This window comes from Colias croceus, chromosome 11, assembly GCF_905220415.1.
Source record: "Colias croceus chromosome 11, ilColCroc2.1".
Lineage (NCBI taxonomy): Eukaryota > Metazoa > Arthropoda > Insecta > Lepidoptera > Pieridae > Colias > Colias croceus.
The window spans coordinates 6,043,494-6,060,494 of record NC_059547.1 but is presented as its reverse complement, the minus strand read 5'-3'; the positions used below and the strand labels follow the sequence as shown (position 1 = coordinate 6,060,494).

At 37.1% G+C, this 17,001-nt stretch overlaps 1 protein-coding gene across 1 annotated transcript in view; it reads left to right on the top strand.

Moving 5' to 3' along the window:
- Positions 1–16,781, top strand: part of LOC123695317 (phospholipid-transporting ATPase ABCA1-like) — a 43,136-nt gene extending 26,355 nt beyond the window's left edge. Inside the window, exons 17-31 of the mRNA XM_045641131.1 lie at positions 71–459; positions 610–819; positions 1,038–1,142; positions 1,358–1,529; positions 1,738–1,863; positions 1,982–2,105; positions 9,202–9,320; positions 9,620–9,744; positions 10,210–10,393; positions 11,463–11,624; positions 11,982–12,139; positions 12,315–12,411; positions 12,664–12,855; positions 13,354–13,456; positions 13,710–16,781. Of these exons, the coding sequence (XP_045497087.1) occupies positions 71–459; positions 610–819; positions 1,038–1,142; positions 1,358–1,529; positions 1,738–1,863; positions 1,982–2,105; positions 9,202–9,320; positions 9,620–9,744; positions 10,210–10,393; positions 11,463–11,624; positions 11,982–12,139; positions 12,315–12,411; positions 12,664–12,855; positions 13,354–13,456; positions 13,710–13,893 (2,450 nt within the window). The 3' untranslated portion in view covers positions 13,894–16,781. The remainder of the gene's footprint in view (positions 1–70; positions 460–609; positions 820–1,037; positions 1,143–1,357; positions 1,530–1,737; positions 1,864–1,981; positions 2,106–9,201; positions 9,321–9,619; positions 9,745–10,209; positions 10,394–11,462; positions 11,625–11,981; positions 12,140–12,314; positions 12,412–12,663; positions 12,856–13,353; positions 13,457–13,709) is intronic.
- Positions 16,782–17,001: the final 220 nt, after the last annotated feature.

Below are 17,001 nucleotides of genomic sequence, written 5' to 3'. Positions count from 1 at the left end.
ATATACCATTTATCGAATTATTAATATAATATTTTCAATCTATTGTATTAATAAAATTTTCTCTTCTTAGCTGATACCGAGCCTATACCGAAAGTTAGAGGAGCGAAATTACTTCGCAACCACATAAAAGCGATGTTCTTGAAGCTAGCTTACAGTTCAATGAGAAATAAACTATCAGCGTTCATACAAATCGTAACACCTATAATAAACATAACTATATCAGTTATAATAGCAAGATCATGGAAATTCATGTCACAACTGCCACCTTTAGAACTAAGCTTGAACAGTGGTTTTAGAAATACGGAAACTTTGATGTCTCAAGTGGTCAATTTGACGGAAACAAGTCTTGAACGAAAAGCAATGATGGCGTATAAAGACTATTTTAAATCGTCCCTGGATCCCAATATGGTTTTGAATGATATTGGTACGATGGATATGGGGAAGTTCTACTTAAAATTGGTACGAAAAAAAACTTGATCTTTGTTAAACTCCGTTTATCAAAATCTTATTAATTGATGTTAAATAAGTATTACTGAAAACTACAAAATTCTATTTTCTTATGTAATACGGCTCTTATTTACGTAATAATACTAAGAATTACGGTTTCAGAGTGCACTAAACACCCCACGAGTGCGATACGAGAACCTTATAGGTGCAACTTTCGCGCCTCATCGTATTACGGCTTGGTTCAGTAACTACGGCTACCACGACTCGGCGATATCACTGGCGCTAGCTAATAACGCGATTATGAACGCACTATCTCCGGGTACTTCGCTGCGGGTCACTAACCACCCGCTGCCTTATTCTATTGAGAATTTGGTTAGTAACACATCTACATCATTTTAAATTATCAAGATATTATGATAAAAATATGTGTGTTTGTTTAGTTTATTCCTTATTCTTATAACTTCTCTTCATTTATTTATTTTTTAAGCAATAAAGAATTTTCAGTCATTCATTCATTCGTTCAACTTCTCTATCATGATTGTTGTTCTACGCTCGTTAATGACTGTTAAATATTTATAATTTTGTTTAAGGTAAGAATAATGGCCACTGGGAGCAGTTTTGGATTTCAATTTGCGTTTAATATCGGATTCTGTATGGCTTTTGTAACAGCGTTTCTTGTGCTATTTGTTATTAAGGTAAGCATATGATGTCAAAATCTAAGAAAATGAATTTGATAACTATGTTCTTTCATTTAAACTGGTATCCATGCACTAAATTAGATGTACGTGTATATGACTTTTTTTTTTGTCAAAACTTCAAAATATACTTTTTACACTATTGCCTATATAAAGACTAAAGTACCTTAATATTATTTTGTTTTTTCATTATTTTAACATGTTTATCTTACCAGGAACGTGTGAGCGGTGCAAAATTATTACAGCGTATATCTGGAGTTCGACCAGCCGTACTTTGGACTTGCTCTTTCATATGGGATTGGTTGTGGATGCTGTGCGTGTATCTCACCATAGTGTTTACACTCGCTTGCTTCCAAGAAACTACGCTTTCTACCCCTCAAGAGTTGGGTAAGTTACTGGTCAGGATATAATTTAATTTAATTGTTATTCGCATGTGCTTAGTAATATGTTTCGAATTACTTCCTGACACAACCACTTATAGCCAGAAATGACATCGATTTCCTTATGATACTTATGGTCTAGCTTTTTCTGGTCCAAGCACTAAATAGGAATTAATCATCTCTGATTTACATGTAACTATATTTTTGTTTTCCAGGCAGAGTTCTCCTTGTATTAGTCATTTTCTCTATACCCACAATACCATTGCATTATTTGGCTTCATTCTACTTTGACGCATCTGCGACGGGCTTCTCAAAAATGTGTTTCTTAAACATTTTTAGTGGTAAGTTTTGGAAACACTTCTTAACACTTAACGAAAAGGAAGAGATGTGTTTACGCATTTTTTAAGTTTATTTTATGTAACTTATTAAAATGTCTTGATCAATTAATATATTTTTTAGGTTGTATGCCATTTTTGATAACGGAGGTGTTGCGATTACCAGAAGTTGGAAGCCCGTATTATGCCAGTATATTTGATTGGGTGTTTTCGCCATTACCAATCTATTGTATGAGCAGAAGTTTCAGGTTAGTGTCTATTTATTTTATAGTATATTTTTTTTTCTAGCAATAATGGTGTCTTAGGTTAAGAAGTCTCATGTTTGCCTTTAAGTTTATAATTATTACTAGCTGGTGCGTTGTGCGCGGGCTGCAAGCAGCCCGCGAGCCCCTTTTACCCCTGTGTTGAAGCAATAGGGCAGTCATTTGAAAATATATTCGAATTTTCTGTCCATTTGTTACATCTGCTAACAGCGATTCTACAGTCGGTCGGTAATGCTTATAAATTCCCCATTCAAGTATTTACAACTCCGGGAGGCTGTCCACTTTCGAGGGAGCGTAGTGCGCGGGCTGCAAGCAGACCGCGGTACATCCCAGGGCAGAAATCTTCAGTCATTTGAAAATGTATTCGAATTTCCTTTCCATTTGTAACATCTGCTAACTGCAGCGATTCTACAGCCAGTCGAAACTGCTTATAAATTCCCCATTCAAATATTGTCTATTCCAGGGGGCTATCCACCATCGAGGGTGCGTGGTGCGCGGGCTGCAAGCAGCCCGCGGTGCATCCCAGGGACAAAAATCTTCAGTCATTTGAAAATGCGTTAAAATTCCGTGTCAATTTGTTTTTATCTGCTAACAGCGATTCCACAGTCAATCGGAAGTGCTTATAAATTCCTCATTAAAATATTTTCTATTCCGGGGGGCTGTCCACCTTCGAGGGTGCGTGGTGCGCGAGCTGCAAGCAGCTCGCGGCTCATCCCAGGGCAGAAATCTTCAGTCATTTGAAAATGCATTCGAATTTCCTTTCCATTTGTAACATCTGCTAACAGCGATTCTACAGTCAGTCGAAACTGCTTATAAATTCCCCATTCAAATATTTTCTATTCCGGGGGGCTATCCACCATCGAGGGTGCGTGGTGCGCGGGCTGCAAGCAGCCCGCGGTGCATCCCAGGGACAAAAATCTTCAGTCATTTGAAAATGCGTTAAAATTCCCTGTCAATTTGTTTTTATCTGCTAACAGCGATTCCACAGTCAATCGGAAGTGCTTATAAATTCCTCATTAAAATATTTTCTATTCCGGGGGGCTGTCCACCTTCGAGGGTGCGTGGTGCGCGAGCTGCAAGCAGCTCGCGGCTCATCCCAGGGCAGAAATCTTCAGTCATTTGAAAATGCATTCGAATTTCCTTTCCATTTGTTACATCTCCTAACAGCGATTCTACAGTCAGTCGAAACTGCTTATAAATTACTTATTCAAATATTGTTAAATTTTTGAAACGTCTTTTCGATAGCGGGCAGTGACTTTTCATAATAAACTGTTCAAGAGTTAACCTAACACGCTCGTCGCTTCGCTCCTCGCTACCTATTTGAATATTTAGGCCGGCCGCTGCCGCGACTCGCTCGCTTCGCTCGCTTGGCTCGTACGATAGGTAGTTCAAAAGTTAACCTAACACGCTCGTCGCTTCGCTCCTCGCTACCTATTTGAATATTTAGGCCGGCCGCTGCCGTGACTCGCTCGCTTCGCTCGCATGGCTCGTGTGGTAGTTCAAAAGTTAACCTTACACGCTCGTCGCTTCGCTCCTCGCTACCTAAACTGCTTATAAATTACTTATTCAAATATTGTTAAATTTTTTAAACGTATTATCGATAGCGGGCAGTGACTTTTCATAATAAACTGTTCAAGAGTTAACCTAACACGCTCGTCGCTTCGCTCCTCGCTACCTATTTGAATATTTAGGCCGGCCGCAGCCGCAACTCGCTCGCTTCGCTCGCTTGGCTCGTGCGGTAGGTAGTTCATAAGTTAACCTAACACGCTCGTCGCTTCGCTCCTCGCTACCTATTTGAATATTTAGGCCGGCCGTTGACGCGACTCGCTCGCTTCGCTCGCTTGGCTCGTGCGGTAAGTAGTTCAAAAGTTAACCTAACACGCTCGTCGCTTCGCTCCTCGCTACCTATTTGAATATTTACGCTGGCCGCTGCCGTGACTCGCTCGCTTCGCTCGCTTGGCTCGTGCGGTAGTTCAAAAGTTAATAAATATTTTCTACTCCGGGAGGCTGTCAACCCTCGAAGTTGCGCGGTGCGCGGGCAGCAAGCAGCCCGCGGTGCCGTCTTTTGCCGATGCTATTCAATTACCCTTCCTACTATGGAAATTTCCATACAAAATTTTTAGCAAAAAATTTTATGTGCCTGGAAGCGGACCAAGTTTTTGAACATTTTTTACCTTGGTGACCCCAACCTAAGTGCCACCAGTTCAGAGAGCCGTTGAATTTCGTGATGTATGGAAAATGGAAACCGGGGGTCGGAGAGAAATTCTGAGTATGCAGTTTTGTAAATCTGACCAATCAGAGCACAGAAGTCAATTTTCAGACTGATCGTGACGGAACCGGCGCCACCATCTTGCTTTGAAAAATTGGCCATTTTTTGAAAAAAAATTGCGTCCAATTTGAAATTTCTCGATTGCCCTGGTAGCACCCCATCTTCCTGATCAGTTTTTAGTTCTACACCCCCCACCTATCTCGCGCCGTTTCAGAGAGCCGTCGAATTTTGCGTTGTATGAAACTCGGAAACCAGCGATGGAAACTCGATTATGAGTATGCCAACTTAATATGCGACTCGATTTAAGTCCCTGTGCCAAGTTTCAGCGTGATCGGACCAGCGATGGCCGTTTTAGAATTTGTATGGCGGCGGCCATTTTTTCCGCCATTTTGAATTTTTTTCACTATCTGTGGTAATTGCTCGAGGTCTACTCCAAGTTTAGTTAGAGCACCCCAGATGCAGCTGCAACCGTTTGCGCGGGCCGTTGACCGTCTTCGCGAGATGTGGGAAAGTTTAAGATTTCGGATTTTTCTGGATATCCTGGGAGCTGGGCGAGTACGAACATGGTATGAGTGTATTTCCGCGTTGCGCCACCTCGTCTAAATTTACGTTTTTATGTTTGCGCCAAAAATGGAAAAATTCCAAAATCGAGCGTCCCACTATGGCTCCCTGGTAGCGTCCCAGGGTGGTGATCATTTTTAGTTCCGACACCCCCCACCCAACTCGCACCGTTTCCGCGGGCCGTTGGATTTTCCAATGTATGAAAGTCGAAAACGGGGGCCCGGAGCCACTCGAACGGGGCACCGATCGATTCGCCGGCTCGAACAGAGCACGTGTGCCAAATTTGAGACGTAAGGATTCATTAACGGCGATTTTGGCAAAGTACGGCGGCCATCTTGTTTTCGCGAAAATCCCCATTTTTCCACCTCCCCTGGTAATCGCCACCAGTTCCGAGCATTTTTTGTTCAGACACCCCCCCTCCAGGTATCACCGTTTTTGCGCACCTCCAGGGGTCCACCCTCTTGTCCAGGGTGTTGGAGTTCGCTATATTTTTCCTCTGGTCACTCGGCGCACCTCTACACGATCACGCCAAAATCCCCCCCACTTTCCACGTAGTTTCCGAGAAAAGCGATGTCAGTCAGTCAGTGAATCAGTGGTAGTGTAGCTTTATATATTATAACTAGCTGGTGCGTTGTGCGCGGGCTGCAAGCAGCCCGCGAGCCCCTTTTGCCCCTGGGTTGAAGCAATAGGGCAGTCATTTGAAAATGCATCAAAATTCCCCGTCAATTTGTTATTATTTACCAACAGCGATTCCACAGTCAATCGAAAGTGCTTATAAATTCCCAATTCAAATATTTTTTATTCTGAAATGCTGTCGACCTTCGAGGGCGCGTGGTGCGCGGGCTGCAAGCAACCCGCGGTACATCCCAGGGACAAAAATCTTCAGTCATTTGAAAATGCAATAAAATTCCCAGTCAATTTGTTATTATCTGCTAACAGCGATTCCACAGTCAATCAAAGTGCTTATAAATTCCCCATTCAAATATTTTCTATTCCGGGGGGCTGTCCACCTTCGAGGACGCGCGGTGCGCGAGCTGCAAGCAGCTCGCGGCTCATCCCAGAGCAGAAATCTTCAGTCATTTGAAAATGCATTCGAATTTCCTGTCCATTTGTTACATCTGCTAACAGCGATTCTACAGTCAGTCGAAACTGCTTATAAATTACTTATTCAAATATTGGTTAAATTTTTGAAACGTGATCCCGAATTTTATTTTTTTGATGTGTCTAATCAATAGCGGTGACTTTTCATAATAAACTGTTCAAGACAATAAATGTGTGAAGATGTATAAAACATATTGAAAACTTCAAGTCATCATTAGTAGCGTCGTTTAAAATCAAATTCATTATGCTTTCGGCACTAAAAATATCTAAGTGAAAGCCATAGGACTAAAGTCAAAGGGTGTATCGAATAAGATATCGTTACACTATAAAAATAACTACTTTAAAAAAACCGACTTCAAAAACGGAAAAGTAAAAAATAATTAATTAGTTACTACATATTATTTAGTTGTGTTATTCACTATATAGGTTTGAAGTCGGTGCCAAGCATAAGCACTTATTAAACTACGCTATTTTTTGATACAAGAACTACGATTATTTCGATACAAGAACTACCTACTTGCAATTCAATTACATTATTCGCAATACAAAAAATTGGCTATTTTCGATACAAAAACTACACTACTCTTGGTGTAAGTCCTACGCTTATAAAGCGTGAACGATTGGCTCATTCACTCAATAAATGTGTGAAGATGAATATATTATTACGTATTGAAAACTTCAGTCTTTTTAGTAGCTTCGTTTAAAATCAAAATCATTATGTTTTCGGCACTAAAAATAAGAACCTACTTTTCCGTTTTTGAAGTCGGTTTTTTTAAAGTAGTTTTAATAGTTTTTAACCTACGTAGTTTTTTTGTTTGAGTGGGAATCGCCCTAAAGTCACTTCTGTTCAAGAGTTTACTTAACACGCTCGTCGCTTAATCGCTCCTCGCTACCTATTTGAATATTTACGCCGGCCGCTGACGTGACTTGCTCGCTTCGCTCGCTTGGCTAGTGCAGTAGTTCAAAAGTTAACCTAACTCGCTCGTCGCTTCGCTCCTCGCTACTTCTTTGAATATTTACGCCGGCCGCTGACGTGACTTGCTCGCTTCGCTCGCTTAGCTAGTGCGGTAGTTCAAAAGTTAACCTAACTCGCTCGTCGCTTCGCTCCTCGCTACTTCTTTGAATATTTACGCCGGCCGCTGACGTGACTTGCTCGCTTCGCTCGCTTGGCTAGTGCAGTAGTTCAAAAGTTAACCTAACTCGCTCGTCGCTTCGCTCCTCGCTCTTTCTTTCAATATTTACGCCGGCTGCTGACGTGACTTGCTCGCTTCGCTCGCTTGGCTAGTGCAGTAGTTCAAAAGTTAACCTAACTCGCTCGTCGCTTCGCTCCTCGCTACTTCTTTGATTTTTACGCCGGCCGCTGACGTGACTTGCTCGCTTCGCTCGCTTGGCTAGTGCAGTAGTTCAAAAGTTAACCTAACACGCTCGTCGCTTCGCTCCTCGCTACCTATTTAAATATTTACGCCAGCCGCTGCCGTGATTCGCTCGCTTCGCTCGCTTGGCTCGTGCGGTAGTTCAAAAGTTAATAAATATTTATTACTCCGGGAGGCTGTCGACCTTCGAGGTTGCGCGGTGCGCGAGCAGCAAGCAGCCCGCGGCGCCGTCTTTTGCCGTTGCTATTCAATTACCCTTCCTACTATGGAAATTTCCATACAAAATTTTCGAAAAAAAAAATTTCGCTTTTTAGCAAAAATTTTTATGTGCCTGGAAGTGGACCAAGTTTTTAAACATTTTTTACCTTGGTGACCCCAACCTAAGTGCCACCAGTTCAGAGAGCCGTTGAATTTCGTGATGTATGGAAAATGGAAACCAGGGGTCGGAGTGAGATTCTGAGTATGCAGTTTTGTAAATTTAGCCAATCAGAGTACAGAAGTCAATTTTCAGACCGATCGTGACGGAACCGGCGCCACCATCTTGCTTTGAAAAATTGGCCATTTTTTGAAAAAAAATTACGTCCAATTTGAAATTTCTCGATTGCCCTGGTAGCACCCCATTTTCCTGATCATTTTTTAGTTCTACACCCCCCACCTATCTTGCGCCGTTTCAGAGAGCCGTCGAATTTTGCGTTGTATGAAACTCGGAAACCAGCTGTGGAAACTCAATTATGAGTATGCCAACTCAATGTGAGGCTCGATTAAAGCCCCTGCGCCAAGTTTCAGCGTGATCGGCCCAGCGATGGCCGTTTTAGAATTTGTATGGCGGCGGCCATTTTTTCCGCCATTTTGAATTTTTTTCACTATCTGTGGTAATTGCTCGAGGTCTACTACAAGTTTAGTTCGAGCACCCCAGATGTATCTGCTACCGTTTGCGCGGGCCGTTGACCGTCTTCGAGAGATGAGGGAAAGTTTAAGATTTCGGATTTTTCTGGATATCCTGGGAGCTGGGCGAGTACGAATGCGTCATTGGTGTATTTCTCCATTGCACCACCTCGGCTAAATTTACGTTTTTATGTTTGCGCCAAAAATGGAAAAATTCCAAAATCGAGCGTCCCACTACGGCTCCCTGGTAGCGTCCCAGGGTGGTGATCATTTTTAGTTCCGGGACCCCCCACCCAACTCGCACCGTTTCCGCGGGCCGTTGGATTTTCCAATGTATGAAAGTCGGAAACCAGGGCCCGGAGCCACTCGAACGGGGCACCGATCGATTTGCCGGCTCGAACAGAGCACGTGTGCCAAATTTGAGACGTAAGGATTCATAAACGGCGATTTTGGCAAAGTACGGCGGCCATCTTGTTTTCGCGAAAATCCCCATTTTTCCACCACCCCTGGTAATCGCCACCAGTTCTGAGCATTTTTTGTTCAGACACCCCCCCTCCAGGTGTCACCGTTTTTGCGCACCTCCAGGGGTCCACTCTCTTGTCCAGGGTGTTGGAGTTGTCAATATTTTTCCGGTGGTCACTCGCCGCACCTCTATACGATCACGTCAAAATCCCCCCAACTTTCCACGTAGTTTCCGAGAAACCCGATGTCAGTCAGTCAGTGAGTGAGTGGTAGTGTAGCTTTATATATATATGATAGTGCTTTTGAAACACATAATGTCTAAGTATTAAGAAAATGTAAAAATGCTGGTCCTTTCGTAGTCCCTCATTTCCCAAACTTTTTTATCATTTAGTTAATTAATATAAAATATATTAATTAACTAAATTCCCAGGGACATGAGCGTGTCAACGTTTTCGATGCTCGCTTGCGACGGGATCTGCGAATACATAAATGTGGAGAACTGCACGCGTCACACCGTGTGCAAGAGGCTCAACATGTCCGTTTGTTGTAGTAAGTGAGTTTTGTATCATGCTTGTCTTAATTTTATTTTTGTGGTTGTTTTATTATAATTAATAAGGACTCCGTAAAAATAAACAATTTCGAATTCCGAATACTATAAAAGGCATTTGCATACTTTAATTTAAAATTCTAATTGTATTGAACGTCTTCCACATAATATTTGCATATTTTCAGGATATCTCTTAAAATCACGTGCTCTTTGAGCTGTAATATTAAGCTTGCTTATTATTGCCTATGTCCAAACAGTAAATTTGAAGATGTGAATTTATTCATTTAATTTTGTTCCCTAGTTGATGATGATCCTTTCCTGAAATGGAGTGAACCAGGTATCGGCAGATATTTGTTCATGATGACACTTGTCGGAATCATCGCGTTCACCGTTCTTCTTATAAAGGAGTATGAAGTTATTAACAAGGTATGAATATATTTTTTAAATACCTAACAAAATAAAAGATTGTTATAGACCATGTTAAAAATACAATGAAATCAAACGAACTGTTAAAATAAAGTCTTCGATCCAACTTAATTATCATATAATTATCACTCACAATTAACATAGATATCACAAAACATATCTATTAGCTTTTAACACCTATAATTACGGGGCCGCTAATGACAAAAACTCCCACTCAATATTTGATAACTCAATATAATATTGCCAATATCACTAATCTAGTCTCTATCTATTCATTTATGCTATCCTTCGATAAACCATGTTTATTTCGTTTAAGCATCAATAACATAATTGACAATTTCAATACGTGAATGTATATAAAGATGAAGGGATTCTAATTATATAACTTCGAACAAAATATCAACGCCTGAAAACTCGGCTACTCATTCAAAAAAGAAAAAAATAAGTAGTAACTATTTTCCGCAGGTTTTCTACTCAGAAACTCAACACAGACCACTCCCAGTAAATGCGGACGAAGACAGTGATGTAGCAGCCGAAAGACAAACCGTACAAGCGCTAACGCGACCCGAGCTATCGCAACACAGTCTCGTGTGCAAAAACCTTACTAAGTACTATAAAGACTTCCTAGCTGTTAATAGACTTACGTTTGGTGAGTATCAAATAGTCCCAACTAGAATAAAAAAGAAATACGAAAACGATATAAGCAAACTTTTTAAGCACTGCAATGTGTTACCTATTTTCGAAAAAGTAGAAGTACATCTCTTAAAAGAACAACTTTTTAATAAAACATTTACTGAAAAAGTTACATCTCACAACCTTGGCACACGAAAAGTAACACAAAATAAATTATGTACTATCAGAGCCAATAACCGCTATGGCGAAAGAAGATGCTCATACATAATTCCACGTTTAATCAATAAATTAGATAATAACATTAAAAATAAAATAAACTGTAAAAATGTTAACCGTCAATTAAAATCATACTATATATCACGTTTATAAAGACTCGGCCAGCACAGTAGGTGATAGCAAAAAATTTTTTCCACAAGTACCCTATTGTACATCATATTTTTTCTGTTGTGTAATTTACTTGCCATCTTAATGTATTTTTCAATGTAATTTCATATGTAATGTAACAAAATTTATATTAATCTATCTAGTATTTGTTTGACGTCTAGAATGCATGTGCACCACGATCAAATCGTGTCGATTTATGTGGTGTTTATTCTGTATGCCCAATGTATGTTTATTTTTCTATCAATAAATGGTTTAAAAAAAAAAAAAAAAAAAAAAATATTGTTTGTAAAATAGATGATTTAGGAGATCTGTTAAATATTATGTATATTTAATAAGAGAATTTCTTATTGACATGTAGTATTTGACAAAGTACTACTACGTGTTTTTAGGAACATTCTACTAAGCCTAATCTAATTATCAATACCATATAATATGTGTATTATCCTGAAAGTTCAAGGGCAGAAAGTAATTTTATACCATTGACCCACTGCGACGTGTAGGTACGAGAACCACTCGGATTAGTATAAAATTCCACTATACTACGGTTTCCTTAGTACTAGTACAGACTAATAAAAATATATTATGTATGTACTAGTAAGCTTCAATCAACCGATACGTACTACTTAAGATATTATTTCTTTTTTTTAAGCTTAGTAACAAACTATGTGCTTAATAAATTCATATACAATTTTGATCCATAGCTGTGCGCAAAGGCGAATGCTTCGGGCTACTAGGCATCAACGGCGCGGGAAAAACAAGCACATTCCGCATGGCGACCGGCGACTCGCGTCTCAGCGCCGGCGACGTGTTCGTGCACGGCCTCTCCGTCAAGACGCACATCCGGGACGTGCACGCGCATATGGGTACGTGCGCAACTTGTGTGAGCTGGTCTACATATTTAAGATGCTTTTAGTGCCTCAACACAACTTGGGTTGGCACATGTATAAGTTGCAAGCAAATTGTATATATATATATTTTTTTTTACTTTTCATGGCAAGAAGATGTGACTAACAAATTGTATATATTCGACGTTTTATTTCGTTTTAAAACCAAACTGAAATACTAACTGTTGTATCCTACTCCATGTGGACGTTCGGAAAATGTAAGATTGTAAACTAACAAAGCCATTTGTAAACCACGAAATCATACAATTTACCTGCGGCATATTTAGGTTAATACTATAATTTATATTTATTTATTTTTTTTTATTTCCTTATAAGGTTACTGCCCACAATTCGATGCACTATTGGATAATTTAACGGCGCGCGAGACGCTGAAGATATTCTGTCTCTTGCGCGGTATCCCGGTCAGAATTGGTTCGCAATGGGGAGTTCAGCTCGCTGAACAACTTGGATTTTTGAAGCACTATGATAAAAAGGTAAAGTATTCTTCTTTTTCAACCAACTTCAAAGGAAGAATGTTCTCAATTCGAACTTCCTTCTTTTTTGAAGTTAGTTGAAATTACTTGTTTAAGTTGGTCAAAAAGATATATATATATATATATATATATATATATATATATATATATATATTAATGCTAACGCACTTTTTAGGTATATGAATGCAGCGGTGGGACTAAAAGAAAAATAAGTACAGCTCTAGCTCTGTTAGGAGACGCTCCTCTAGTTTTCCTTGATGAGCCCACAACAGGTAATATAATTGTCTCTATTCTTTATGATTCCTCATTGTTATACATCTAATTCGTTTGCCTTGTGAGTTTCATATTATGAACAATTAGATTATGTGATTTTTTTTAGTTTTTTGTCCTTCAAGTCAGTATTATTTTGCGATTAAATTTTGATAATGAAATATCGCTACCTAAACTTCTAGCTATAAGATTTCTTTATTTCGTCATTATTTTCTGTTATCTTAATACATTTTGATAAATATGTCATACCATAGGCATGGACCCAGCATCCAAACGACGTGTGTGGCGTTGTATCAGCGACGCAGTAATAGCGGGTCGCAGTATAGTGCTGACGTCACACAGCATGGAGGAGTGCGAGGCGCTGTGCTCGCGGCTCACGGTGATGGTCAATGGCCGGCTGTACTGCTTGGGACCGCTGCAGCATTTGAAGAATAAGTTCTCGCAAGGTTTGTAGTAGAAATGTTGTGCTATTCGTGAGTAATATTTATTATTTATTTATTTATTTACATCACATAGAACTTACTATCATTACAGGATTCTAACCTAATTCGATAGTGTTCTTTTATAAATTAACAAAAACAAATATGTAGAGTAGTGTTAAATAAACGACATGATAATCGCGGGTCGCAGCGTGGCAGCAAATATTTTGCTATTCGTGTTTGTGATTGTTTTGTGAATTGAGTTGGCTCTTATGGAATACTAGATGAAGACCGCGGCTACAATCGTGTGGTATCCCGATGAAAAGAAACGATAAACTGCCATATACAGATCTGATCAGCTGTTTTTGTTTTAAGGACTTACATCCGTCAATCCTTCAAAACTTTCACTTTTATAATATTAGTGATACAAACTGACACGTTACAAATATAGTTAATATTAAGTTACTGATTATTTGTAATGTTTGCAAATGTATTAAATATCAAATTATTTTTACATTGTTTCAGGATACACACTTATAGTTAAATGCAAAGAAGGCCCAGAAAGGGATGCACAAGCGGCCTCAATTAAAGAATACATCTTAGAAACTTTTAAAGAGGCTAAACACATGTAAGTAGTAATATCCTTAATTTGATTAAAAATTTAAGTAGAGCACCGCTTTAGTTAAATTTCTTTAGATACCCGCGTTTTTTAAAATGTAATTTGAAATAGAAATATCATGTTCAGAATCGGAATAACAATAATGAAATGCCAACTTTACTAGATTTTTTTCTAATAAAAAATCCTCTTACAGTGTCCTACTCATTCATAAAACCCTACTTCTCATAGTAGGATACCATTTTTATAATCATGTTTCTTCCAGCGAAACGTACTTAGGCATCAGTACGTTCTACATAAACGACTCAGAACTCGTGTGGTGGCAGATATTCGACGCGATGGAGTCGGCCCGTACTCGATATCCAATGGAGGACTATTCTGTTTCACAAACTACGTTGGAACAAGTGTTCTTGAGATTTACACGCTTGCACGGGAATAAGGACGCGTAATTGTCGTCCCATTTTAGTACAATTTAGTTAATTTTACAATGTGTATACTTTTCGAAGTAATATAGTATAGACAACAATAAGTACAATTTCTTAAAGAAAGTGGATATGACTTTTTAATGATAATCTCGATGTTCGAATAGTTGAGAAGTCTTTGAAATTAACAAATATTTTTGTTTATTATTATAATTATCGCGCGGAATCCTAGATTGCAATTTGTTTATTGGCTAAATCAATATTCAAACTGGACTTAATTTCAAGTGTACAAGATAGATTATTATACGGATAAGACCAGTGATTTTTATGTAGCTATCTTAAAAGTTATGAATTTCTGTCCCACCAAAGCGTGTGAAAGTGACAGGGACAGCATGATACTTAAAAGTATTTGATTATTCAGAAGTTAGTGTCTGACACTTTATTGAAGTGTGAAGGTACACATAACTAGAAACACTAGTACAATTAGACTTTTGTCACAATATTTTAGAAATTACGATAATTGTTTGTTAACTTGCAAAAGGGACATTTATATTTTGTGTACAGTAAATCTGATCGGTTTTCAAAACTGAAATATATTTTTAATTTATATTTATTTACGTTTTACTGTGATCACTTTATTTGATTTACGGTATTTTTTGCGCTCGTAGCAAGAATGATTGATGATCATTTTTGTGCGCTCTTTATTACCTCACATAATACAATTTGATTAATTACGCAAACATGCGCATAAACTTATAATGTTATACACAACATATACCTACTTAATGTAATTTACGTATTTATGTACTTACATTTTTTTTATTTCATCCCAATATGTAAATAATAATATTTACAATATTTTTTTTATTATTATTAGCTTTTTTGAACCCTGTGATGAAATTATTCGAGAAGGCAACAAGCAATTCAATAGATTAGGTCAATGTCATGTTTCCGTACTTAGATAAATGTTATGAGCAGGTCGTAAAAACAAGTAATTTTATTATCCTATAGAAATATCTTACAGTTTGTATTTATCTCTACAAATATTTTTTTTATTTCCACTAAAGCTTATTTGTTTTTATAGCAGTTGAAGAAAAGAGATACAATTTCTTAAATAATAATAAAAAATGTGTGAATAAATACGACCTGCTCTACTCACCTAGGCAGTAAACATTAGTAAATTATGCAGTATTTTATATACATGTTGTATCTTAAGGTATGTATTGGAATAAATGTTTAAGAAAGTTTTCACTGTGTGTCGTATATGTACTTACTTGTAAAAACAATTTATACAAATAATTAATACTTAACATTGTACTTATACTCATGCAAATATGATAGAGCTGTATTATAATTTTTTACACTTAAAAGGTTTACTTCATTACTGCCATCCAAGTTTGTAGTTTCAATAGCACTAAACTTATTTTATTCAGCTTTTATATGATCTGAATAAAAATATTTCAATGTTGTCAAATTCTATCTGTAGCTAATGTGTAATGAGAAAACTTTGATACAGTCATTACTTACAGTTCTCAAACCACACATTTTTAGATAAAGTATTCTAGTGAAATGTACCGGATGTATATTTTTTTATTTCAGCTTTTAAATCTTTCAAGTGAATATATATTTTTAATTGATTTTACAAATACTCGACTAAAGAATTTTTCGACATGTATACCTAGTTCAGAGATGGTTTACCAACTGTCAAAGGCTGAAAGTGTTGTGAATCAACATTTATTAAAATAAGTCGCACGAAAGCATGTTCCCTTGAAACACTCTCCCGTGACTGTTATATCGAACTCGCATTTTTCGTTTTTATCATATAAATAATTTAAAATATACACGTAAAGTTTCACTAAGTAGGCTTAATACGTAAATACGTGATTAAACGTTTAAATATAATGAATTACGTTTCGTGTTCTATAACACTTTTCGAATTAAACAATCTCGATGTATGCTTGCTAGCTTTGCTAGTTTTCTATGTAGTTTCGTAATTAATTGCAGTATTTAATACTTATTTTATGTGGTGCTTGAAAACTTTATTATTTAAATTTAAACGATCAATTATTAATATTAGCAATTCTGTTAGTTAAGAATATCGAGATGGGCGGAGGTTTTATTTAGGTTAAAATTGAAAAATTATGAAGGGCCATAGAACTTCTTCGTCATTCAGTATCATAATTCAAGTAAAATAAGGATAATAGCAAAATGTTACCTGATAAAAAATCAATTTGTTTCAATGTAAAAGCATCATGTTTATGTGTATTTGCATGATGTTTGCAAAAGTATTATATTATACAATTTTATCTTACTTTAGTTCTAAATAATTGCCATTTATAAAATGATATGTATATGAATTTTAGGATAAAAGTACAATTTATTTATTTACTGAGGTTGAGGTTCAACAAAAATAATGTTTTGTGATATATTATTGTGATTCAATGTTTAATACCAAAACTTGTACATTTTATTATTTATTTACTATTAAGGACTGTTCCTATCCTTTGAAAATGTCTCGAAGCTATATCATCATTCATATATAATGTTATACGGGCTGTGTTCAGTTTTCTTTCATACAATAACTTTTTTCTTGCCGATTATTTATTGGATATAGCCTAAGATGCAATTGTATGAAATTCATTATAAATGAAAAATATTCTAAATTAAAATTGTTACTACATTTGTGAAAAATATTTAATCTATATAGATTTTTATTGATGTACTCGAAGTATGATCTTTATCCCACAGTTTATACCAGTGCAGTGTATAAAATGGAAAATTGTATTTTTAATTTACGTTGTTTTCAGTTACAACACTATTTGTAATACAAACAACTTTCAACTATCTTGTAAGAAAAGTGTTCGTTTGCATTGGATGTAGGTTTATGGATTTTTGAAATAAAAGCTTTCTGAATATTTTGTGTTTTTTATTAATAAGTCTTAAAATTACGTACAAAATTTATAGGTACTAATTATTTCTATGTTCTGTTATTTATAGTGGGATAGAAAAGTATAAAAATCTCATTGGTTTTACTATATATTATAATAATATAATAACAAATAACAATACAATTAGTTGTGTATAAAAAAGTATATTAATGTTTTCCGTAAAATATGAATACAATTTTTTTACAGA